This window comes from Apiospora phragmitis (genome assembly GCF_038363925.1).
Source record: "Apiospora phragmitis strain CBS 135458 chromosome Unknown utg000016l:1.0-887042.0:1.0-888152.0, whole genome shotgun sequence".
NCBI classification, from domain to species: domain Eukaryota; kingdom Fungi; phylum Ascomycota; class Sordariomycetes; order Amphisphaeriales; family Apiosporaceae; genus Apiospora; species Apiospora phragmitis.
In genome coordinates, this window is record NW_027117416.1 from 585,383 (window position 1) to 611,967 (window position 26,585).

Sequence of the window (26,585 nt, forward strand, 5' to 3'; positions counted from 1 at the left end):
CGACGCTGCGGTCCAACGAAGCACTCAGGACCGGAAACAGCCCATGAAACTCTTCGAGCTGATGCAGCAAAAAGAGTAAAGTACAGTAACGTACCCCACGATCCAATTTCCCACTTTCTTAAACGTCGTATAATAATATACAGCAGGTAACGAAATCGGCTTCCTCTTCGATGACAACGAAACGAGTTCTCCGCTCAGACCACTTTCCACTTTAGGAAGGCGCACAGTGCGGGATCTTAGCTCACCAACTGTCTCCGCAGGTATATCAATAAGTACTGGACCTGTCATCCAATTATGCACCCCACTTCAAGTAATCCAGATGCGGCTCCAACAAACAACAGACGATAAGTAGACCCGCTATCAATAATAATGGTGCTGCATACCGGGCTTACGGTGGTAAACAAGGTTCCAGCGTGTCATCGATCCTGCTATTCAAGAAATCCTACAAAATTATGTCTATGCAATACCTCTTCTACTCTACGATTTCATGCAAGAGAGAAGCTCCTGGTTATTGGAGATCCCTCGGCGATGCGACCGCCGAATAAGTGAGAACAAGTGCTGGCGGCTGCCCGCCAAATGGCAGCGTAGCACAGGGCCAAAGCCGAATGTAGCTTAGCGTTCAACATCGTCCCTGGCTCTTCTGTCTGCTCCAAACCAACAACAATACAATCCAAGTCCAATACTGGATGCAGTTCCTGACGTCCGCCATATTTGGCGGCTTGATGCTTTTGGGGCCATCTGTGACTCATTTCGTTCGAGTCCGACAATGGACCTCCCTGCCCCCCGCCAAATTGATTTCGCCACCGTCTTCGTCAAGTCTGGCGCTGTCTTCCCTAGTGCATAGCCGCGAAAATGGATGATGAGTTTGATTCGTATCCCTACGATTCGTTCGGCGACGATGGTGATGCTGCTTTTGGCTTTCCTAGTCTATCTCCTCAGGCTTTAGTTAATACTTAGCAGAGCTGGCGAGCGTCGCTTGCGCCTTCTGAGGGTTTCGCGTTAGAAGAATCGCTTCAGTGCGCTGATCGTAGGCAGTTGAGCATCGAGCGAGCAACGCTTCCCTTGCTGCAGCTTGCTGACTGGAAAGAGGACGAAGCCTACAATGATGAACCTCCTCGCTGCATCCACTATTCGATTGAGTTCAAGGTGATGTATAACAACAGAGTCCTTCTGAAGGGACACAGAGCCCGACCTTGTGCTGGCGCCGGGCGCCTACTGGCTCAAATTCTTGCAACCAAAGCTGGAGAGATTGGTCAAGACGAAGCTCCGAAGAGCTAAGGACTTGGTGCAAATTGATGATACTACTATCACAGTCTCCGTGCGAGATCGGTCCCGCACGCGATCTCGTTAAATATTTCAGCGGGTTTGATATTGACTGGAGGCTTATCGAGAAGCAGCTTCGAACCTGGGCGCCTCTCTTTCGAGAAGGGAAGCCACTACGACTCGCGATCGCCTTCACCTATATAGATACCGACAGACCCTGCGACGCATCAACGGGGGCCACCACTCGCGGGAGATTGTCTGCCACCCAAACAACGCAGCTACACGTTGAAGCAACGACGGGCCAGCAAACTACCTGGAACGAGCTCTTACGAACGAATGCGATGCCCGGGGCCTCCCTGCCATCTCGGTCCATATTGTTGGCGTGATAGTGCGAACAGCAAACACTATAGGCTGCGTACCTATCACTTCCGAAGCCTAATTCGGCACATCGAAGAAGGTCACCCTATCAATTGTCACGACGATGTGCCTGATTTCCTTCGCACCCAGCTCCATGCCGAAGAACAGCAGGATACAGAGCGCAAGCAGAAGCGCAAGCGCGATACCTCTCCCCGAAATCTTCCGTCTATCCAAATCACCAATGTCTTGCCTGGCCAGTCGAATAAACAAGCCTTAGAGGAGCATTCAGTTGCCTGTTCTAGCCCTCATTACTATCTGCGGTTTAAGAAACCGAGCGGTTAAGAGATACTGCGAATGGCAGTGCACGAAAGTGGACGATGTAGTACTGAAGTTCGAGTTCCGGAAGGCTCGAGATTTGACTCTAGCTGAAGGGTTAGACCTTGAGTAGTTGCATGAGGATCAGGATTACCAGTTCCTGCTAGACAAGGGTGTAAAGCGTGGTATCGCCCGACGTTTCGTTCGCGATGTGAAGGTCTGGGCTAGTCTTTCAAGTAACGAGTAAAGAGTGATGAGGTATGAGTGATGAGCTATGAGTGATGAGGCATTGTTTCCATTTGCGTCTATTATATTTATAAACTTTTACGGCTCTTTAATAGATAGTCCTGCATGCCGAAAATGGCCCTCCGCACTTGACCGTCTTGATCCTACGACGTCTACACACCGCTGTAGAAAGACAGCAAAATCCTGCTGTGTGTTGTACAGGTGACCATGTCGCTTGATAAAGGCCTTAAGCTCGGCCAAGAACTCTTCAATCGGATTCAAGTCGGGTGAGTACGGCGGCAGGAACAGGAGCTTGACTCCGGCATCGGTACATAGCTGTTGGATTCTATCGGGTTGATGAAACGGTGCATTGTCCATGATCAGGACAGACTTCGGTTCCGGCCATCTCCCACATAAATGCAGAAGCTCTTAGATAAAGTCTTCAAATTCTTCACTATCCGTAAACCCCTGGAAGATACGCGAAAGTATAATGCCGTCTTGTATATAGGCCAGCAGGATCTGGTACCTACGACCACGATGGAACCGTGCGGTTTGTACGGGTGCTACGCCTTGAGGCGACCATCCGGTTCGTCGAAAGCGCGCACGCTTGTCACAACCTAATTCGTCAATATACACTAGGTGGTAAGAGCGGAACTCGGATAGGGCGTAGCTATAAAAGTCGCGTAGCTCGGCATTTCGTTCTTCTGCGACGCGTCGTGTAGTTTTCTTGGACCGTTCGATGGACGCGAGGGCTCTGCTTACGCTCATTTTCGTCACCTCAACGTCGAACTCGGCTGCGAGAAATTCGACCATCTCGTCCTGGTACATTTCGGGTCTCTCGATCAAACGATCACATAGAGCGTCAAGCATCGGCGGCGTGATGGTTCGAGGTCGTCCGACGGTGTTCCGAGGCGCTCTGGTGGTGCCAAAGCATCGCAAGTTCGCTCGGATCGTACGGACCGATCGGGGGCTGCACAGAGCGGTCGCGGCAATCTCCTTATTCTTAAACCGATAGCTCTCGATCATGCCTTAAACGAGCTCGTGTGTAGCCTCTGCTAGGTTTGGGGCTATTGATATTACCTTAATAGCGGATGCGTGGATGGCGGTTAGTGTCTTTGTTCTAGGTGTTTCAAGACAAGAACAAAGACACGCTTAGGCCACCCGCCGCCTAAAAGCCCCACCACGGGACGACAACCCCCCAATACCTGCCTGAAAAGGCTGCTGCATTGCGACTATTCACTGGACATTACAACAGGCAAATCTCCCTGTGCATGTACCAATTACATCGCCATACGCCAACGCCAGACACAGGAAAGACAACTCGATTGGCAGGACATGCAGACCCCGTGACTGGCTCAGCCTCATCATAATTACCCCGACAATGCTCGACAATGTGTGCCTTGTGCTGGACTCCTGTTCAGCAGGGACGGCTCAGCCTACTCCCCTACATCCAGGCCATCCCTATGGACGAAGGTGATCGCGCCCTCTCCAAACGTCGGTCCTAATCCTCAAAGCCAGCCTTCCGACCACTATGCGACTTCTACAGCGACAAGAAGATGGCAAGTTCAGCCTTACCGAGGTGTCGCAGAACATTCCCTCGTATGCGATACTTTCGCATACCTGGGAAAAAGGTGAGGAGGTCACGTTCGAAGACGTCACGCAAAACAGAGGACCCGGCAAGAAAGGCTACCAGAAGCTTCAGTTCTGTGCAAGGCAGGCTGCCGATGACAACATTGAACACTTCTGGATAGACAGCTGTTGCATCGACAAATCCAATAGCTCCGAACTCTCCGAGGCGATCAATTCCATGTTCCGCTGGTATCAGCAGTCGACCAAATGCTATGTATACCTCGCCGATGTTTCGAAAGGCACCGATTTCAAGACCGACGAACTATCGCGATCGGTGTGGAAGCCCTCTTTCCGACGGAGCAGGTGGTTTACCCGCGGCTGGACACTCCAAGAGCTGATTGCGCCGGCGTCGGTGGAATTTTTCTCAGGAGAAGGCCAGCGCTTAGGCGATAAAACATCCTCGAACCATTACTCATCGAAATCACGAAGATCCCCGAATCCGCCCTCCGAGGAAGTCCCCTTTCACAGTTCAGTATCGACGAACGTATGTCATGGGCAAAAGGCCGAACGACGACGCGCGAAGAAGATACGGCATATCTCTTTTGGGATATTTGGCGTTTTCGTACCTCTTATATACGGCGAAGGGGCGCAGAGTGCGTGGTCACGTTTGCGCAGGGAGATATCCAGAACTCAGGACTCCCTGGTGAAGGTGCTCGCGAATTTACCTATTGCAGAAGGCGCTTCCTTCGACTCCCACGCTGAAGAACACAATTCAACCTGCCTCCAAGATACTCGAGTCGAGCTCTTACACGAAATCGACGAATGGATTCAGGATTCGAACGCCAAAGCGATATTTTGGCTCAATGGCATGGCAGGAACGGGCAAGTCCACCATCTCGCGTACCCTAGCGCATACTGCCTCCACGGGCGGGTTTCTTGGTGCTAGCTTCTTCTTCAAACGTGGTGAAGGGGATCGTGGCGGCGTCTCTAAGTTCATCTCCACTCTGGCAGCGCAGCTGTGCTCACGGGAACCGGCTGTTATACCGCACATCCAAGCTGCTATCGATTCCGACTCTGCGATCTTCGGAAAAGCGATGCGAGAACAAATCGAGAAGCTTCTATTTCAACCGCTATCGAAAATTTCCGGAGCTGCTTATAAGGACCGTGCTCTTCTAATTGTCGTCGACGCCCTTGACGAGTGCGAGCGCGAGGAGGATATTAGACACCTTATTCACCTGTTCTCGGGCTCGAAAAGACTAAAATCGCCACGACTCAAGATCTTTCTTACCAGCAGACCCGAGCTTCCTATCCGTCTTGGCTTTACTGCGATCAAAGGAGCATACCAAGATCTTGTTCTTCACGAGGTTGCTGGGCCTGTTATTGAGCGGGATATCCGCGCTTTCGTCGAAAGTGAGCTCACACAGGTCAGGAATACGTATAATGCTTCCGTGCCAGACAATCGACACGTACCCGCCACATGGCCGCGCGAAGCTGACATTCAAACTCTGGTCAAGATGGCGGTGCCACTGTTCATCTTCGCCGCTACCGTCTGTCGCTTTATCGGTGATCGCAGACTTGGCAGCCCGGATAAAAAGCTTCGAAGGGTTTTAGAACAACACACTACAGGTCTGGAATCCAAACTTAATGCTACGTATTTGCCTGTTTTGGAACAGCTGGTCTCCGGTCTTTCAGAACAGGAGCAAAAAGATGCGTTGAGATCGTTCCGCAATGTCGTCGGTTCGATCGTGGTGCTTGCTAGTCCCCTTTCTGCTTCGGCTCTGGCTCAGTTGCTTGACACTACTTTGGACGACGTGCTGAATAATCTAGACTTACTTTATTCCGTTCTCAGTATCCCCGATTCATCTGAACAACCGATCCGATTACTGCATCTATCCTTCCGCGACTTCCTTCTCGACCCGGAGAAGCGAGAGCGCAACCGGTTCTGGATTAATGAGAAAGAGGTCCATCCTCGGCTAGCCACGGAATGTCTGCGAGTCATGAATAGCTCGCTGCGGACGGATATCTGCCAAGTCCAAGCCCCAGGAACGACACTCTCTGAGATCGATTCACAGCGAATCAACGAGCGCCTGCAGCCAGAGATACAGTATGCCTGCCGCTACTGGGTATACCACTTGGAACAGTCAGGTACAATGATCACCGACGATTGTGAGGTGTACAACTTCTTGAAAAGCCATCTCCTACATTGGCTAGAAGCGCTCAGTCTAATGAACAGAGCTTCAGAAAGCTTGCGGGTTTTAACCACATTAAGTAGTCTTATAGTACGCTACCCCCCGACCCGTTCCGTTAAGTTACTAACCAACTGTTAAGCCCAGTACCAGTAAACCACTAATCGATTTCCTTAGCGACGCAAACCGCTTTATTCTGGCCAACGTTTCTACTATTCAAGTTGCCCCTCTTCAAGTCTATTCATCTGGCCTCCTCTTTGGCCCCGAAACAGAGCGTAATCCGTACTACATTTCAAGATCTTATCCCACAATGGATCTTGTACCAGCCAGTAGTAGACGACAAGTGGAATAATTGCCGCCAGACGCTCGAGGGCCACAGCGCCGGCGTCACCTCGGTGGCGTTCTCGCCCGACAGCAAGCTGGTGGCGTCGGCGTCGAGCGACCGGACGGTCAAGGTCTGGGACGCGCAGACGGGCGCAGAAAAAGCAGACGCTCGAGGGCCACAGCGCTTGGGTCATCTCGGTGGCGTTCTCGCCCGACAGCCAGCTGGTGGCGTCGGCGTCGCACGACCGGACGGTCAAGGTCTGGGACGCGCAGACGGGCGCAGAAAAGCAGACGCTCGAGGGCCACAGCGGTCCGGTCAGCTCGGTGGCGTTCTCGCCCGACAGCAAGCTGGTGGCGTCGGCGTCGAGCGACCGGACGGTCAAGGTCTGGGACGCGCAGACGGGCGCAGAAAAGCAGACGCTCGAGGGCCACAGCGGTCCGGTCAGCTCGGTGGCGTTCTCGCCCGACAGCAAGCTGGTGGCGTCGGCGTCGAGCGACCGGACGGTCAAGGTCTGGGACGCGCAGACGGGCCAAGAGAAGCAGACGCTCGAGGGCCACAGCGGTTGGGTCAGCTCGGTGGCGTTCTCGCCCGACAGCAAGCTGGTGGCGTCGGCGTCGCACGACAAGACGGTCAAGGTCTGGGACGCGCAGACGGGCCAAGAGAAGCAGACGCTCGAGGGCCACAGCGTCGACGTCACCTCGGTGGCGTTCTCGCCCAACAGCCAGCTGGTGGCGTCGGCGTCGAGCGACCGGACGGTCAAGGTCTGGGACGCGCAGACGGGCGCAGAAAAGCAGACGCTCGAGGGCCACAGCGCTTGGGTCATCTCGGTGGCGTTCTCGCCCGACAGCCAGCTGGTGGCGTCGGCGTCGGACGACCGGACGGTCAAGGTCTGGGACGCGCAGACGGGCGCAGAAAAGCAGACGCTCGAGGGCCACAGCGGTCCGGTCAGCTCGGTGGCGTTCTCGCCCGACAGCAAGCTGGTGGCGTCGGCGTCGGACGACAAGACGGTCAAGGTCTGGGACGCGCAGACGGGCCAAGAGAAGCAGACGCTCGAGGGCCACAGCGGTTGGGTCAGCTCGGTGGCGTTCTCGCCCCGACAGCCAGCTGGTGGCGTCGGCGTCGAGCGACCGGACGGTCAAGGTCTGGGACGCGCAGACGGGCGCAGAAAAGCAGACGCTCGAGGGCCACAGAATTTGGGTCAGCTCGGTGGCGTTCTCGCCCGACAGCAAGCTGGTGGCGTCGGCGTCGAGCGACCGGACGGTCAAGGTCTGGGACGCGCAGACGGGCCAAGAAAAGCAGACGCTCGAGGGCCACAGCGGCGACGTCATCTCGGTGGCGTTCTCGCCCGACAGCAAGCTGGTGGCGTCGGCGTCGGACGACAAGACGGTCAAGGTCTGGGACGCGCAGACGGGCCAAGAGCTACAGACCACCCACATAGGCACCACTTCCTCTATATTGTCATTTAGCCCGAATTCTTCACATCTTCTTACTGATATTGGAGCTATTGCTATTGGTACCCAACCTAGTCAGTCATCACCTCCACAGCGCGAGGTTTCACGCCTTGGCTATGGCATTAGCGAGGATCGCAGCTGGATAACTTGGCATGGAAATTATCTGTTATGGTTACCGCCTGATTTCCGGCCAGTATCATCCGCTGTTGCCGGCTCTTTGATTACGATCGTCTGTGCTTCGGGGAGGGTGGTTTTCATAGAATGCGACATGGAAGGGGTTGGGAAGCAGTGATTCTTGCGCAATTTCTATTTTAAGGCTTCTACTCTTTATCCTCTTTTTTTACTACCTTTGAAAATGGAGGGTTTCAGGGAGCGTCGTCAATTTATAGACCGCTTCGCCTTCGTTGGGGACCAGGAAGATTCTAGACACAGGTCCTAAATGAGTAATATTTGTTGCCACCGTAAAGCAGGAGGGGTATATGCCAAGTCTATCTAGTGGCGCCAGCCTTCAATCAATCGATAGAATTGAAAGGGCATGCAGGCTTCTTCGTAGTGCTCTATTTGTGATGCTCTATATGGGGTGCTAGAACATTCCTCGAAACTGGTCATGTACGTATGCTTTTGAGGTAATGCCTTCATGTGGTTACTGTATGTAGAAAGCAGCGTGGAGCTGGTTCGCGACCCCGCACCATTAGGGTCAACTCCTCGTGATTGATTACCTAAGCGCCTACATGGGATGACAGGTACATGCCAAGCCTTGGTAGAGTACAAAACCAGCCATCTGGTCAGCGGGTAAGCGTCACTGTGCACCATTCCTAAAATAGAAAGTGGTCCAAGCGGAGATGAATTTCTCGGCCCCCCAGCGAGGAAGCCGATTTCGTTACCTTCTGTAGTCTATATACACGAAGTGAGAGAATGTTCCTGAATAGGCATTACGCGTACAGTGCTTCTAGAGAGTTCTCTGGTGGGGATGTGTCCCTGCGGTAATCACGTGACTAGAAGGTCCCGGAAATCCAACTCAATATAGAAGCCAGGAACAGCTTATGCTAAAGCATTATTATCGTAGTATCTATATTAATGTCTATATAAAGCTCCTTCTGGTTTTACTACTGTCCTCGATATTTAACTCTAGCCTGGGCATCCAAACTAAGAGAGCTAATGTTGGAACAGCAGGAACTGAGGTTTTTCCATATTACTCCAAAAGGGGTGCCACGTGCCTGCGCGCACGAACCCCCTTTTCTGTTTCATGAAGAGGGGCATACGATGCCCCTCGCAGCTAGCACTGAAGATAGACATGAACAAGAACAAAAGCAATACAACCCCGATTGAACCCGGAACCCCAACCTGTACGTACGTACGAAAGCCCATTCAACAGCTAATTCTTCTCGCGTTTTGCAGCCTTCAGTTGATACTTTACTCAATACAACAGTGCTATGTAACCAGCAGGGAAAAGATTTGTATTTTCCCTTTGCTGCTTACACTTTGTCAGGCTTGTACCTGACAAGGGTCTGATAACCGGCTGCAGAGCGCCGAGGTCGCCGCTAGGTATATAAGTCTAGAGGTCCTCCTAGACAGTTGGAGGACCAGAGTTCAGTGAATGCACACCCTACCCCCCCCCCCCTCCCCCCCGGGCATCTCTTCACTCTATCCGTACGACCTTGACACACTTGGCGCTTTACCGTCCATAATTAACTGTTTCAGAAAGCAAAATAAATAAAAGCAATTAATATACCACTCTCCACTGTTTCCTCAAACACTCAGCAAACCCTTTATGGATACTCGTGGAGAGCGCGGCGAAGAGAATCATCGAAGTGCTCGAGGGAGGGGGGCAGTGGATGATACGGGACAGTAGTTCAAGTTCTTCAATGCCGCCGACCTGGGCGAGCTCGGTGACCCAGTCGAGGCTTTCATGCTTGATGTCAATAAGCAACTGGAAGTCAGCCGCAGACATCTCGCGAGGCTCGTCGGAGATGGTGTCGGCCGTCGACAAATGGGAATAATAAGTGGGCTTCCCGCACTCTACCACAAGGCGTAACTTGCGGATCCCGTGATGACAGCCATGAGGAATTTGGAGACGATTTTGTTCTTGGGTCTCATTACTGCCATCAGTAATACTACTATTATTTTCATCATCGCGATTGCCACTGCTCAGTGATGATGACGCTGATGGTGGTGATAGTTTGGATAGATAGCGGCACACAGAGCGCCATAAGTCGATATCGCTATGGAGGCCATAGTAGGGAAATGGGCCACGCTTATAGAGGGAAATTGCGTGGATCATTCTTCTTGACGGGGCCGTCAAGTCTGACAGGAATGGCTCCACAGCTTCCATGTCGGCTCCAAAGTCGAAAGTATGTTGTCCGTACACCAAGCTCGACGTTTCAGTGTAGACGAGGCGGCTCACGCGCATTAGAGCCGCGTAGATGATGTATTCACTAGTGCTGCCGCTGTTCTTGTCTTGGAAGGAGGATAGTGCGCAGAACATATTATCTTGGTCTTTTGCCTTGCTCGTCTCTGGAACGTAGCAGTATTGTTGATGAAGTGAACTAGTCAGAGACTGCTTCTGGGAGTCATGATAGTAGTAGGTGGTCTCGTAGCTGCCCCGGCGCTGTAGCATTGAGGCCTTCCCTATCACATGATATCGACTCCTGATCCGCATTGGAGTCCGTGGTAGCTGGTTCTCGTCGGCGTTGCGAATCTTGATGGCGGTCTCTATTGGGTGGTTGAATAGGTGACTATAGATAAGCCGTCGGATTTCGGCCGGGGCAGTGGTGAAAGGCGAGCCCATCTTAATTAGGGGGGATGGTGCTGTGCGATGTATAAATATTGGGAGAGATAATAGTTGGCTTACTGTAAATCAATTAATAAGCATTGCCATACTTCCAGCCAGAATCTTGATTAGTCATTTAAGTATTTAGTAGAATAATAAAGGTACTGTAATGCGTACGTAGAACACAGTATGTACAAGTATATACGTTATAAGTAAGCAAATGGCCTGCCTACGGGGAAATTCGCTAAGAATAATTGGTGGCGACGCTGTACTGCACTAAATCATATTACATACAGGATATCAATAGGTTAATTCCAACTTGGCCGATGACAATGACGGAAGTGCGCTGAAACGCTAGGAATATAGCGCGCGCTAAGGATTTGATGACATGGACAGTTTATTAATTCATAGATAGCACTGTGAGCTTTGTCACACAAGGAGTGGCTTAAGCAGGGAGTTTTGTCCTGAGTTGCATTGAAGTGAAACCCAGCTGTGATATCTTATTGTATATATACTTACAGAATTCAAATAAAAAAGCATAGAAGAAAAAGTAAGTGTTGGGAGATCACATGTGTCCATTCATGATCTATGGTGATGATGATGTGTTGGTGGTGGGAAGCACCCTAACTAACATGCTGAACAAGGCCTGTATGGGGTCAAACCACCCCACTAGCCATATGTGCTGTGGAATACCTCCAACAGTAAGCTTTCATATTGTTGGAAAAAAGGGTTCTCCAAAAGGCTGGTTCTGAGAGAATATGGAAAACCTTAACAAGTCACATACCATGGTAACTCCAGTACACGGAGTTCAGGTCAATGCCCTAGAAACTTAATTAATATGGGTATAAATGGCCAAGAAAAATCTCTCCTAGAGAAAGAAGGGAGAAGAGAATACATCACACTCAACAACACCAATTCTACATCCAATTGACACAAGTGATATCTAACACATATACTGAAAACACACAGCCCGGTATGTAAAAGATGTGGACTGGTGCGACAACACCTGGAAGGATTCGCTTCTCAACCAGTGTGATGTCTATCTGTTGTTGGGGGAGCCATATTAACTTGACAATATGAGGTGCAAAGTTCTGATCATAAGTGCATGTTGCTGCTTTGCTCTTCTGTAATAACTTATTGCTCTTCTTTCATGCTGTTGTGACTGTCTGTCTGGTAATGAATATATAAAAATGAATGTATGTTTCTATATGTGACAAAAGTGAGAGTGTGTGTATGGATAATTGATTTATGATGATGATTATTGGGATTGCTTCTTTCCTCCTTTTCTAGCCTTGGCCGAAGCCTTATTAGTACCTCGGGAGTGCATGGTTCAACAGGTCCTTAACTCTGTCACACTAGCCCTGCTACAATACAATAATAAAGACCTATTAGGCCCCTTATCTAGAATGACCAACGCGAAAGGTGTCAGATGTGGTACATTGAGGGGTATGATGGTTCAATTGATTGGTCTTTTTTTCTGTCTGTCTTGATCAGAGATTTGCCCTTCTTCTTAACGTCGGCGACGTCCATTTCGGACGTCCGGTAGTAAGGTTCATCCAGTCTGCACATATGCTTCGGTAGGACCTAGCGTGTATGCTTATCCATCTTAGCATATCTGACAAAAGGAATGTTAGTCGATTGTATAAGTACCAGAACGGAAAAGCTGGTCATGGTGCGTTAGTGCGTTCCTTAATTTCCTTGCACTTTGTGTTTTGTCGTGGACTCGTGATTTGAATCAATTTGATTCCTCCATGTACCTTTTTCAAAACCACAGTGCGAGCTTGGAGATAAATTACAGCTTTGCCCATGTTCTCGTCCTTTGAATAACCTTGAAGTAGATGTCTCTGACGATAACGTAGTGTTAGTTTTCGAAGCATCGAGTATAATTTCAAGCATTAAAACCCCTAAAAACTAAGGCTTGTTGTGTAAAGGTATTAGCCCGATAGTTAACGATAAAAGCTTAATATATACTTTTTAATGTTAATGCTTATAAATAGAATCTATAAATAGCCTTAGGCTAGGAAATCTATTTTTAAATAAGAATTAACCTTAAAATATAAGGTAGTCCGCTTTTATATAGCTATAAATAGCTTTATTATACATTAAAAAGCTATTATAAAAAGTGTTACACAGTATATTACAGTACTAATACTACTGTACTAACAGTGCTAGTACTACTGTATTAACAGTGTTATAGCTAAGGGCTTACTCCACTAGCTATTCTTCCCCGTTCGGTAACATTCTATTACCCACTGGTATACGTAATGCCACGTATACCGATTCCTTCTCTTTCTATCTATTACTACAGCTTAGATAGCCGTATTCTTATCTATAAATACGGCTATTCTCTCCCTCTCGTTAAGTAAATAGTTAAGTAGAAGCAAGCAACATCACAACACAATGCACTGGTTTCTAAGATCGTTATTCGTCCTTTAGGACCGCCTAAAGCGGCCTCTTTAAACTTATTCCTCCTTAGTTACCCTGTAGCTACCTTGTAGCTACAGCCGCATATATATACACCTTGGCTAGAATACAGGTAGCTTAGGATGGTTACACTATAACCACCTCCGCCTATCTTGTAGCACGTTTTTACCCTTTATACAGATAGCCTAGGGCTAGCTACCTTGTAGCTACCTTTGCCTACCCTGTAGCGTGCTCTCCAGTGTATACTTACAGGTATATAAGCCCTGTAACTGCCGTGGCAGGCGCTCTCTATAGCGTACTTGCTTCCGGCTACTGGAAGCCTTGGTTAGGGACCTCCGACCCCTGCCAACAAAAAGCAATAAATTATACTACAGCTTAAAGCTATAATAAAGAAAACTTTATATGTTAAGAGATATGTATCTCTCCTTACTTCTCTATAAGTCTACTAGACTCTATATGTATCTAGAATCTTCTATAAACACGCTGTCCACTTCTAACTAGGTCTATAAAGACCCAGCCTTTTACTAGGCTTTAGGAGTGAAAGGCTAAGGCATTTAAATAATACTGTTGGAAGGCGAATCAGTTAGGTAAGATTGTTAGGAACCTGGCTGGTGCGCCAATAGTGAGAACATTAGTCGGCACGTACGTAAACCGACGCACTTACCCATCCGAGTACCGAACGAGCAAATAAGAGCAGATAAGAGCTGCCCTCATGGCTACCTGGATAGCAGGGAAAGAGTATTTATTAGAGGGATTACAGATAAATTGAAAGATAGAAAGCAAGCAAGTAAGAAGCATCGCAATTCCAAGGACTTAAACCGTGCGGCTTTTAATAAATACACTCCTTCACCCCTTTAATATTTGTTGTGGCTCCAGGCCACCAGCCCACCTGGGGGCTGCCTATTTCCCCATAGGAGCTTAGCTAGCAAGCCAGAACGTCTGTAGATAGAGACATCATCATCAATGCATCTCCAGCCTTTGGTCCCAACAATATTATATAGTGTAACGTGGTTTATCAGCGAGCGGCGCATATCAGCGAGCGGCGCACGTCCTTAACTTCCTCTTCTAATTAAACTTCAACGCGTAATTATTCCGCAACCACAATGCCTAATCCTTCTCAAGAGGAACGGATCGTTTTAGCGATTAAAGCGACACGAGATTCATCGAAAAAAATAGCCTAAGATCAATAGCGAAGGCATATAACGTACCCGAATCAACATTACGCTATCGAATTAACGGCCGAATCCCACGACGCGAAATCCGAAACCCAGCGCACAAATTAACTACATTTGAAGAGGAGGTGCTTCAAAAGTATATAATTGATCTGGATACCCGAGGAATGCCTCCTAATATCTCTAGCGTGGAAGATATGGCCAATCTCCTCACCGCGTCGCGCGGCGGCGAGCGCGTCGGCAAGCACTGGGTCAGGCGCTTTATCGACCGCAACCCGGACCTTAAGACTCGAATGAATCAGAAATACGATTACCAAAGGGCACTTTGTGAAGATCCAGGCGTTATTTCCGGCTGGTTTGGGCTGGTTGCGAATATCAAGGCCAAATACGGTATCGTCGACGAAGACATGTATAATTTCGACGAGACCGGCTTCATGATGGGTATTATCGGGTCAACACTCGTCGTAACACGCGCCGATCGGCGTGGGAAGGCCAAATCGGTCCAGCCTGGTAATCGGGAATGGTCAACGGCAATTGAATGCATCAATTCGCAAGGCTGGTGCATCCCGCCGTTCTTGATAGTTCAGGGCCAATATCACCTCTCGAGCTGGGCGCGCGAATGCGACCTACCACGCGATTAGGTGATTAAACCGACTTCGAACGGCTGGACTAATAACGAAACAGGCCTAGACTGGATCAAGCACTTCGATAAGCATACCAAGTCGCGAACGAAGGGCCCATATCGCCTCTTGATCCTAGATGGCCACGAAAGCCATATTTCGGCCGAATTCGAGGTATACTGCAAGGATAACGGCATTATTACACTCAGTATGCCTCCCCATTCATCTCACCTACTCCAGCCATTAGATGTGGCACTTTATTCGCCGCTAAAGCGTGCGTATTCAAAGGAAATCGAGCTGTTTATCAAAGCCTCGATAAACCACATTACAAAGCTCGAGTTCTTTATTGCCTTTAAAGCCGCTCATTTCGCTATTTTCACGGAAAATAATATCAAATCTGGATTCAGCGCATCCGGCTTAATCCCTCACAATCCGGACGAAGTAATCAGTAAGCTGGATGTGCGTCTTCGGACGCTTACACCTATCTCGTCGCGTCCGGGGACGGCTAGTACCTACGTCCCCCAGACGCCGTCTAACCCCCAACAGACGACTAAGCACTCTTCTTTTATTAAAAGTAAGGTGTCTGCTCATCAAGGAAGCTCTCCGACGCCAATTTTGGATGCGGTGGACCAGATGGCGAAGGGTATGACTAGAATGGCCCATGAAATGACCCTTATGCGCGATCGGGTACGGACTCTAGAAGAGGCCAATTTAGCCCTTTCAAAGCGCCGGAGGGCTAAAAGGTCACGAGTCCAGCTTGGAGGAGCCCTTACTATTGAGGAATCTCAAAAGCTACAGGATGAGAAGGCAAAAGGGAAGCGTCTAGCGACCGATGAAGGCGAAAGTGGTGGTTCGTCGAAGCGGCGCGCGACGGGCGGTAGGCGCTGTGGTATCTGCGGCGAAACAGGTCATAATGCGCGAACTTGTGGAATCATTATAGAATTAGGTAGTGAGTTAGAAAGCGATTAATTTTAATGAATTTCAAGCGTTATGGTTGAGGTATTTCTTTTGAAAGTAATATAAAGTGATAAAAGTGCGCCGCTCGCTGATAAACCACGTTAAGTCTTTAAATATAATAGACTTATAAGGACGATATATAATTAGGTACTAATTAATAAGAAATCTAAAAAGGATTTTAACCCTGTTCTCGATTAACTTAAGTAAATAAAACGTTTAAGTATATTATTAGAATAGCAGGAACTGAGGTTTTCCATATTACTTCAAAAGGGGTGCCACGTGCCTGCGCGCACGAAGCCCCTTTCCTGTTTTATAAAGAGGGGCATACGATGCCCCTCGCAGCTAGCAGAGAAGATAGACATAAAGAACAGAATATAACGATTAAACCCCGATTAAACCCGGAACCTGTACGTACGTACAAAAGCCCATTCAACATATACAGTAGTGTAGTTTTAAAGGTTTAAAGAAACTAAAATTAAATAAATGTCTTATAAGTATTATAATATTTCTTAAGGCATAATATTATCCTATTATGTCCAAGGTTGTCGCTAAGACAGGTCACGCAGTGACAATTCGTGTAGGAAGGTGACCTGATCCTTTCTATATATTGGTGCTTAGGTGAAGCTGCGGCTTGGATTTTGAAAAGGACCCCTTTCGCTGTGTTGAACCTAATTCTTTTCTGTGAAGAGCGGTGTTGTTTTTCGAGAGAGCGCGGACCTCTTCTTTTAACCGTTTAATATCAGACCGGTTATTAAACACCTCCTCTTTAAAATTTCGGACTTGTTCTTTTATAGTCTATTGAATAAAATGTTCTATGTCAGTAGCGGTAGGGCTAGGAAATAGAGCCATTGTTATAGTAGCTTTACGCTATGTATAATTCTATATAAGAGATGATACAGTAAAATCCAAGTTCAGCGTCCGCAATAGATATATGAAAAATATCCGTCTAGTGTACTGTGGGGCTTCTTGCCCAGTGTATCCTCGTGAGTCATAGGTACCTGTCAGCGTCCCATCCAAGCGCTGGAAAGATACATTTTTGGCACGTCCATGTACCGCTACCACTAGAGACGTACCAAGATACCGGCCTTAGCGGTAGTGGTACGTGTCAGCGTCAACTATGCCTATGCAGCCCTACAGGAGTCTTGCTTGGCGATGACTGGTACTTCCCCCACATCGCTTACGCACGGCGATGGCGCCCCACAGTACTTCGGATTCTTAATTTTCACATTAGAGAGGCGGACGCTGAACTTGGATTTTACTGTACTGTATAGTATGTACCGAAGTTAGTCTCGAGGTTATTTATAATATCCCATTCCCATAAGCAGATAGGTATATATTCGTTCATAGATCTTGGTAAGCCTTCTGAAAGAACCCTAGTCTTTCCACCCGTCCTACGCTATATCATTACGACATAGTAATAATAGATCTCAAAGATGTCGAGATCGTTCAATATTCAAGAACAACACCGTGGAAGATCCACCCTATCTATTGCTCAAGAATCTTTAGCAATAACGCAGGAGAATTTGCAAAAGGAAAGGGACGACAATTTGAAAATCCGAAGGAGATTGGGACGAGTAAAGTACGTCAACGACGCCCTCCGCGAGCAATTAGGAATAACGCAGGAGGAGTTGCACGAGGAAAAGGACATCAGTTCGAAATTCGAAAGGGAATTAAACGGGCTAAAGTACGTGAATAAGACCCTCCGACAGCTTTTAGGAACAACGCAGGAGGAATTGAATAAGCAAAGGGACGTCAACTCTGAAATTCAAAGGAGACTGAACTTGAACGAGGCCCAAGTCGCAAACACTGAGGTCTACCGCAAGAAATGGGCCAAGGCAGTCTCTCAACTTGACCAGTCTCGATCTTGTGGACAGTACAAGCTTCCTGATAGTGATTTAACCCGGGCAGTGTATCAGCTGCGCTATGAAATTGAGAATACTATAGCGCAGTACTTTACCATCACACCGTCAGAACATACTGTTAATACTCCAAACAATAGTTTCTGGAAGTATATGGTAGAAGCCACACCCGGTTCCCACGACTATCGCGACCATTTAAGCTCTACGACTAGAGGCGAACATCTGATTCAGTCGTTCCTTTGGAGGCTGCTCGTTGGCGAGATCTTTGGGAAGTTTCGTTGGGTACCAAGCTTACAGGAGTCTTTGAGCAGAATATACGAAACCTTACGGCCAGGTAGGAGCTACTTAACATATTATAGATTCTTATCTTGCTATTTTTATTTCTAACATGTCATTTCAGTCAAAGAGGCGCCCGAGGCGGAGCGGCAACTCCAAATGTGGAAGGCGATGACCTCAAATCTCATTTTCAAGCATTTGGGACTTGTCCATGAACAAGTGTACCAAGAGGAAATTAGCAAGACCGCTCTCAGCTTTGCCAGAAAAGTTCTCGATGTCATCAAGCCTTACCTACAGGGTCCAGATGAGGATCTATTGGATGGTCTCCAGTCCATCATCCAACTTTCCATCAAACTGGATCAGGATTTCTGCAGGCTTGGGGCACGCTATAGTTGGTTTTTCCCACCCTTCGAACAAGGGGTCTTATTTGACCTAGAATCTATGGAAGTAGAGGTGAGGGAGAAAAAACCGCAACCCGGGCAATTTGTCTGTGTAGTAGTAGCACCAGCCTTGATGAAACGAGGAAAACAGACGGGCGAGGATTTCGCCATGGAAATTCGACTGTTGAAGATGAAGGTTTCTTGTGGGCTGTTTGATAATGACGACTTTTGACGACTTTAGTATTAATACTTCCCCAGTGTACGTTGCTAGAACCGACCGACTGACATAAAGGCGTCCACGAATTTCCGAATTGGCCGTTCGTTCTCCCGCAAGTAGTTGTATGTATAGCCCGATATCTTGCTCATTTGTTGCTAATTAGGGAAAGCAACATCGACCAATCCGCGCTCAACGTTAAATCGATGGTACTGTCCTCCATCACCATATTGGCTGCCAACTCTGTTTGCCGTCGCTGTCGAACTTAACGTCACCCATCTCAGCGCCTTCAGAATGAACAGTCGGGAGTCCTGGATCTCGACAACGTCCCCATGCCCGGCGCCGATACTCAAGATTTGTAACTGGCTGTGGTCGAGAAACGGCTTCTTGGCCTCACTGATACAAACCTCGCATGGGTTGTTATATCCGAATCCGGCGTCGATGAATTCGGCCATGTCTCGGCCAAGCTCGATGGATTTGGATCAAGTCGTCGCGGCGGAGGTCGCACGGGAAACTTGCTAGATCGTACAGTGTTGGAAAGTCGTAGACGAGTCGTATGTCGTGAAGAGAGTGGGGCTTGTATCAACGTTCGCCTTCGTGATTGCTAGGACAACTCTGCGGGGGGTTAACATTGCCTGCTGTGGTGTCACCGCCTAGTACAATGTAATAGCATACGTCTTACTGTACAGTAAAATCCAAGTTCAGCGTCCGCAATGGATATATGAAAAATATCCGTCTAGTGTACTGTGGGGCTTCTTGCCCAGTGTATCCTAGTGAGTCATAGGTACCTGTCAGCGTCCCACCAAAGTGCTGGAAAGATACATTTTTGGCACTTCCATGTACCGCTACCACCAGAGACGTACCAAGATACTGGCCTTAGCGGTAGTGGTACGTGTTAGCGTCAACTATGCAGCCCTACGAAAGTCTTGCTTGGCGATGACCAGTACTTCCCCCACATCGCTTACGGGTACTTCAGGTTCTTATTTTTGACATTAGAGAGGCGGACGCTGAACTTGGGTTTTACTGTACTGTAATTACTGTACTGTACAGTAAAATCCAGGTTCAGCGTTCACCTTTCAGATATGAAAAGAATAAGCGTCAGGTACTGTGGGGCGCGTGCACGGTGCGTAAGTAATATGGCAGAAGTACCGGTCATCGCCAAGCCAGACTTTCGTAGGGCTGCATATTTGGCGCTGACACGTACCGCTACCGCTAGGCCTTGTACTCTAGCTGCCTTGGAGCCAATAGTGGATCGGTGGATTACATCCTGGATAGAAGGGCAGCTTTGAGCTGGATGTCTTGAGGGTCATTCTACGCTTATCCAAGGCTCAGTACAGTACAGTAAAATCCAGGTTCAGCATCCGCCTCTCTGATGTTAAAAATAAGAACCCGAAGTACTGTGGGTCCCTGCCCCGTGCGTAAGCAATTTGGGAGAAGTACCGGTCATCGCCAAGCAAGACTTCGTAGGGCTGCATATTTGGCGCTGACATGTATCGCTACTGCTACTGCTAAGCCCTGTACTCCGGCGGACTTGGAGCCAACAGTGGATCAGTGGACTACAGCCGTTACTACAACCTTCAAGTCATCTTAGTACTTACTTCATCGTAGCGGTACAAGTAAGCGCTAGAAATGTATCCTCCCAGCGATTCTGTGGACGCTGACAGGTACCTATGACTCACTAGGATGCACGGTGCAGGAAGTCCCACGGTACTTTAGTCGGACATTTTTACATATCCTTCGCGGACGCTGAACCTGGATTTTACTGTACTGTACAGTAGGATATATTTACGTACTGAACATACCGAACTTTCAGCGCTTGGTATGCAGCCCTACGGAAATATTGCTAGCAAACGATGACAGCTACCAGCAAGCTAAAAAAGGGAACCGTTTCGGTTACATACATACCTTGAAGATATTCCGCTAACCGTGACATGGGACTGGGGATGAATTTCTAGTTGACGTTGCGTATGAAAGCCCATTATCCCCGAGAAGTCGAGGCTGGATATCTACTTCATGTTTAAATATCCCCTATCCTAGCAAGCCTAGTCTGATGCTGCTACATATAATAAAAGATTATATTTATTTTTACCTTGATTACCATGGGTATTCACATCAAGAGCGCGGATGATATTAACGAGGTCGATGTCATTATTGCAGGAGGTAATTCCGCACTCTACTCAATACTTACGTACCACCACAACCTTCCCTTGACTGACTATTACCAATCGTACAGGCGGTACTGCCGGCTGCGTTGTCGCCGCCCGGCTGGCCGAGGCCGACCCGAAACTATCCATCCTCGTCATCGAGGGTGGGCGCGACAACTACAATGACCCCCTCGTGGTAAACCCGGCATCATTTTTGTCACTTCTTCAGCCATCGAACAAAGCTGCCATCTTCTATCAAGGCAACAAGGCGCCGCAGCTGGCCGGCCGCGCGCCCATTGTGCCGTTGGGAGGGATCTTGGGCGGTGGCTCGTCCATTAACTTCATGATATACGCGCGAGCGCAGCGGCCCGACTTCGACTCGTGGAAGACGCCCGGGTGGTCAACCGACGAGGTGCTGCCATACTTGAAGAAGGTGAGTGGGAAGTCGGCATGGGAAATCTGTCTTGATTACACCTATAAGACCATTCTCACCTGACACGATAAGCACAGTTAGAAACATACCACGGCGCGAGTGACAAGGCCGTTCATGGCTACGAGGGCCCTGTCCACGTCACGAATGGAGGCTACCGCGGCAAAGAGTCCGAAGCCGACTTTATGACAGCCGCAAAGAGCCTGGGGATGCGCGAGATCCAAGATCTGCAAGACCTCGATTCTAACAACGGCATCTCATCGTGGCTGCGGACGGTGTCCGAGGAGGGCAAGCGACAGGACTCTGCGCATATGTACCTGCATCCGAAGCTCAAGGATAGCAACAAATACCCCAACCTGCACGTGGTTGTCGAGGCGCAGGTGGTCCGGGTGCTGTTCAACGACGACAAAAAGGCCGTGGGCGTCGAATACCGTGCTAATCCGGCGTTCCAGGCTACTGTCGCGCTGACGGCAGCGCCTGCGCGCACCGTGCGGGCCCGCAAGATGGTCGTCCTTTCCTGCGGTGCCTGTGGGACGCCATCGGTGCTGGAGCGGTCGGGCGTAGGTGCCGCCGCCGTCCTGGAGCGCGCCGGCGTGCCACTGGTTATGGAGGTACCCGGCGTGGGCCACGACTACCAGGATCACCACTTGCTTCTCTACCCGTACCGGACCGGGTGCCGGCCCGACGAGACCATTGATGCGATGCTCGGAGGCCGTGCCGACGACTTCGAGACGATGCCGGAGAAGAAGGACAAGACCCTGGGCTGGAATACCATCGACTTTGGATCCAAGATTCGGCCGTCCGAGTTTGAGACGGCGGCGCTGGGGCCCGATTTCCAGAAGGCTTGGGATAGAGACTTCAAGAACGCCCCCAGCAGGCCACTCATGTTGATGGCTACCATTATGTGGTAAGTTGCATCCATGCGCTCACCCACTCTGTTGTCTTTTACATTCCGGTATTCTAATAACATACACTCGCACAGTTTCCTAGGCGACCCTAGCACAGTCCCAGTAGGACAGTACGTTACGGTAGGAACCTACACGGCGTACCCATATTCGCGCGGCCACCTACACATCACTGGCCCCAAGTTGGAGGACCCGATCGACTTCGACGTCGGCTTCTTCACCGACGCCCACGATATAGACCTCAAAAAGCAGATGTGGGCGTACAAAAAGCAGCGTGAGATCATGCGGCGCACCAAGATGTACCGCGGCGAGCTGGCGGCCGGCCACCCGAAGTTTCCGGCCGGGTCCAAGGCGGCGTGCGTCGAGACCGAGGAGGCTCCCGCCACGGACGTGAAGAACATCGAGTACGCAGCCGAGGACGATACGGCCATCGAGCAGCACCTGCGTGAGAACGTCAACACGACCTGGCACTCGCTGGGCACGTGCAAGATGGCGCCGTGGGAGAGTAACGGCGTGGTGGACCAGTACCTCAGTGTCTATGGCGTCGAAGGCCTGAAGCTCGCCGACCTCAGTATCGTGCCAGAGAACGTGGGCGCCAATACCAATAACACGGCGCTTATGATTGGTGAGAAGGCGGCAGCTATTCTCATCCGGGAGCTCGGGCTCGTTGGCACGGCGGCGTGATCCGGGATATGTAGACGGCGGAGGACAACTAAAGGGAACCCAAAAGGGTACACTCAACTATCTGTAAAGCCATTTACCGTCTGCCGAGACTTCATAAGCATAATACCTTTACAGCGGTTAAAGTAGATAGCTAAATCGGCAGCATCTATGCGCATTGATACGACATAAGTAAAATAATTAGTTATACCATCGATAGGCAACATCTCTTTCATGTCCACTTTAAATGGATTCAAAATGACATAGAGTTCGCCTTCCAACCTCTCGCGATCCTCCATGGTCGCAGAGGGATCCATGTATTCGCCGATCACGTTACCGATTCTCTCATAGATTCTTCCACATGGTCAGTACATGCAGCACTCGGTTCGTAAAGCATATGTCTTACAGTACAAGGTATCAAAACGACCTGCAAGTTTGTCCCGCTCGGTCGTTGACCATTTTGGGCAATTGATATCTGCCGCGAGCTCACTCAAAATGGACAGACAGTACAGAACTGCGTCGTAACGTTTGTCAACAAGGCTCGGATCGATCCGCCACTCTAGACCAAACTTGCAGTCTCGATTAACCGTACTAGGGGTATAGGGGTCGATCAGGTGCTCGCAGCCCTCCTTTATGTTCATATGGTGGTTCATAGAAACCACATAGATCGCGACACGACCATGTCTCTCGTAGGCATAATACAGATTTGCTACGATTTCCATCACAATTAGAAGTTTTAGAATCGTCTTTGACAGTGAGTAGGTGATGGGAAAATGAAATTAAAGCTCCGTTCCGGCCACTAAAGCCATCGGACAACTACTGTGGTCGATATAAATATTCACTCGATACGAAAAGTATGCTAGAGGCTATGGAAATATTGCGTATGGCTCGCTAAACATCCCCATCTGTGTTGAGGTCCGAAAAAAAAACCCTGCCGGATGTGCCCCGCGAGCGCCTCGGTGCAGATTTCCCCTGAACCGCATCGTGATAACATGACATATATCGAGTACGGGCAATTGGGTCACAGTGGGATATTTGACTTACGTGGTCTTCCTCTCGGCCTAGGGTTCTCGGATACGAGTTTGAACTTCGGCTTCCTGGGTCGCCCGCGCCTTCTAGGCATATTGGTCAAGCCATCAACACTACAACTGCAGTTTGCGACCGGTGTCTGCGGGAGCGGGTCATGGTCTGTTTGCTCGCTTCCATCCTTGGCCATGTGAGATGTTAGGGGAGCCTTTCCTGCTTGAGATCGTCTCATTTCCGGTGATTGCTCGCAGCGCTGTGTGGCAGTCGTCACTTGATAGCCCAGGTCACCAAACACGACACAGACTGCATGGTGATGATCCTTGAGGATGCGCACATTGACCTGAACCGAGGGCCAACCGCAGATGGAGTTGAAGTGCAGAGAGAGGTAGTAGGTCAGACGGCAGGAAAGGAAGTCGTTGCAATCTACTGCAACAGGTGGCAGGGGTTCCTTTTCGGAGTCATTCAAGTCGCACACAGGTATCCAGACATTGATCGTTCCGTTCGGCAGGGAAAATCCTTCGTACGTAAGTATAATGTTGTTGTTGAAACATTCTAAAACCACGTGAAGCCCAGCGACTGGCTTCTCCTGAGCGTCGCACACTTGGCAGGTGAGCAGAGCCATTTGCGTGACGGCTGCGATGTTGGCTGGTTCAGCTCTGAGAGTGGCTTGTCGAAAGGTGCAGGGCGCTTGCATTAGGCCTTTTATGCAAATGTGTTACGGTTGTCTACAGTCGCTAGCGAAACCTGCGTCCTCTCTCTACTCTTTCATATGTAGTTTCCATTCTGGATCCACTCTGCAGGGGTGGTTGCTGACACCATGTATCCCTCCATGCTCGCAAGTAAGTACAGTACAGTAAAATCCAAGTTCAGCGTCCGCCTCTCTAATGTGAAAATTAAGAATCCGAAGTACTGTGGGGCGCCATCGCCGTGCGTAAGCGATGTGGGGGAAGTACCAGTCATCGCCAAGCAAGACTCCTGTAGGGCTGCATAGGCATAGTTGACGCTGACACGTACCACTACCGCTAAGGCCGGTATCTTGGTACGTCTCTGGTGGTAGCGGTACATGGACGTGCCAAAAATGTATCTTTCCAGCGCTTGGATGGGACGCTGACAGGTACCTATGACTCACGAGGATACACTGGGCAAGAAGCCCCACAGTACACTAGACGGATATTTTTTATATATCCATTGCGGACGCTGAACTTGGATTTTACTGTACAGTACAAACCGTATCCATTTCGGGCTTTGCTTATCCTGACCTTGTGCATCCATATATCGATTACTATACTCCTGGATTACTTTATACTCGACCAAACCATGAGCCAGAAGCTGCTGACAGTTTATATTCTCCTTGGAAATGCAGTTGTCCCTGTCAGCGTCTGCAAACAGAGCTTTTAATACAGATCCGGCCAGCGTCGTCTTCGGCGCGTATCCCACTCCCTGTTATTTTGCATATATGCTTTTCCCCCTTAACTTAAAATGATAAACCTCCCGCTCGAAGCTCTTTATTTTTTCATCTTTAGTAGTGTTATTGTTGCAAACTATACTAGAGCTCTGATTTATCGCTGTCTTAAGTCTCTAAAACGGCGTAGCAGCGTTGTTCTTCTTTTACACATTGCAACGAGTACTGTTGAGGTACTAAGATATTATGCACGACTAGCTCTTTCGTTAAACCCGAAGGGATTCCAATCCAATATCATCGATATAACACTGGCAATCCTTCAAACGGTGACATCATTTCAACTAACGCGGGATCGAGTATTTTTGGGCTATAGGCCTGTGCTCAGACCGGTATACCACTCACAAGCAATTATACGACTCTTATTTTCGGTCTTTGCCTACATTTATGCGCAACCATTATTATACAAAGCAAGTATAATAATTAACTTAAGTTTCGTTTACCCAAGACTTATTACGTATGTGGCCCGAAGACTTTTTATTGGGCGCATGATATCACACGGAAATATCCATACGATTTCGGTATTACTTAGCGCGCTGTTAGCTATGCATGATACAAAAGTGCCATTGGGCCCTCATGTTTTAGTGATATGTTCCGCAGGTTTTGTCTGGCTGGAACGGTGGACGGCGCGGAAAAGAGTTCAGTATCTGAAACTTGCAAGCGTTATGGGTTCTAACTGCCCATACGAAAGCGATCGGTACACATGGTGGGGTATCATGGAAGGCTGGATTGTGCGTCTATTATGCCAGCTCGGAATTGTGGAAACAGGGATACTTAGGGATGGATGGGTAGATACGAAGACGTGATACCTCATCTCGACCGATTTGCATCGCTAGAGTTCAGTTAGGACAAAACTAAACAGAAGACGTACTTATAACATCTCGTTATTAAATCGATTATCGAAGCTTATAAGCGTGCGGGACAATAAATGGTAAATTAAATAGCTATAAGGTCTTTTTATAAAATGTAAATTTTATACTAAAGTTGAATTATCTCGATTATGGTGTCAGATACACTAGATGGTTAAGCATACGCACTGAGTCATGCAGGAGCACATGTTCGGACTAGATGAACCTTACAACCGGAAGTCCGAAATAAGCGTGGCTGGCATCAGGATGGAAGGCGTATATCTTTGATCAAGACAGACAGACAGAAGAGAGTCAAGACGTTGAATCGAACAAGGTCTATACGAATAGTTAATACACGCGACATCTGACATATGGTAATAAGACCATATATAATATATTATTAAATAAGAATATCTTTAACCCGTGAAAGGGAAACCAGTAAAAGATATATATTAACAGCCGGAGGAGGTACTTGGAAAAAAGTACCACGATTATAATAAGACTATCGCAACCACGGATGGGGATAATGGCAATGAGATTAGAGCTACCTCTTGATCAAGGCCCAAAGAATCTGTCCAGGTACCAGGGTCCTGTCTATATACACTGGTCCACGCTGTGCGCACGGCGCACAGCGAGCCATGGCTGGAATGTCGCCATCCAAGCGGTTGTTTCGACTGAATCGAGTCGTCTGATCTAGCTACACCCCTACCGAGTCAGCTAAGCCACCCTGCGTTGCGACAAAGACCTTACC

The 26,585-nt window shown here is 48.9% G+C and overlaps 4 protein-coding genes across 4 annotated transcripts; 2 read left to right on the forward strand and 2 right to left on the reverse strand.

Annotated features, from left to right (window-relative positions):
- Window positions 1-9,413: 9,413 nt before the first annotated feature.
- PG994_015331 (uncharacterized protein) lies at window positions 9,414-10,478 on the reverse strand (the record flags this gene model as incomplete). The annotated part of the gene is made up of 1 exon (XM_066866738.1): window positions 9,414-10,478. One exon carries the CDS (start codon window positions 10,476-10,478, stop codon window positions 9,414-9,416), a length of 1,065 nt encoding a protein of 354 aa, XP_066707652.1.
- Window positions 10,479-17,066: 6,588 nt separating this feature from the next.
- On the forward strand, window positions 17,067-18,380 carry PG994_015332 (uncharacterized protein; the record flags this gene model as incomplete). The annotated part of the gene is made up of 2 exons (XM_066866739.1): window positions 17,067-17,826; window positions 17,893-18,380. The coding sequence occupies 2 exons, from the start codon at window positions 17,067-17,069 to the stop codon at window positions 18,378-18,380; spliced, it is 1,248 nt and encodes a 415-aa protein (XP_066707653.1).
- Window positions 18,381-18,520: 140 nt separating this feature from the next.
- Window positions 18,521-18,817, reverse strand: PG994_015333 (uncharacterized protein; the record flags this gene model as incomplete). The annotated part of the gene is made up of 1 exon (XM_066866740.1): window positions 18,521-18,817. One exon carries the CDS (start codon window positions 18,815-18,817, stop codon window positions 18,521-18,523), a length of 297 nt encoding a protein of 98 aa, XP_066707654.1.
- Window positions 18,818-20,461: 1,644 nt separating this feature from the next.
- On the forward strand, window positions 20,462-22,525 carry PG994_015334 (GMC oxidoreductase; the record flags this gene model as incomplete). The annotated part of the gene is made up of 4 exons (XM_066866741.1): window positions 20,462-20,522; window positions 20,596-20,939; window positions 21,017-21,843; window positions 21,919-22,525. 4 exons carry the CDS (start codon window positions 20,462-20,464, stop codon window positions 22,523-22,525), a joined length of 1,839 nt encoding a protein of 612 aa, XP_066707655.1.
- Between the last annotated feature and the right edge of the window lie 4,060 nt (window positions 22,526-26,585).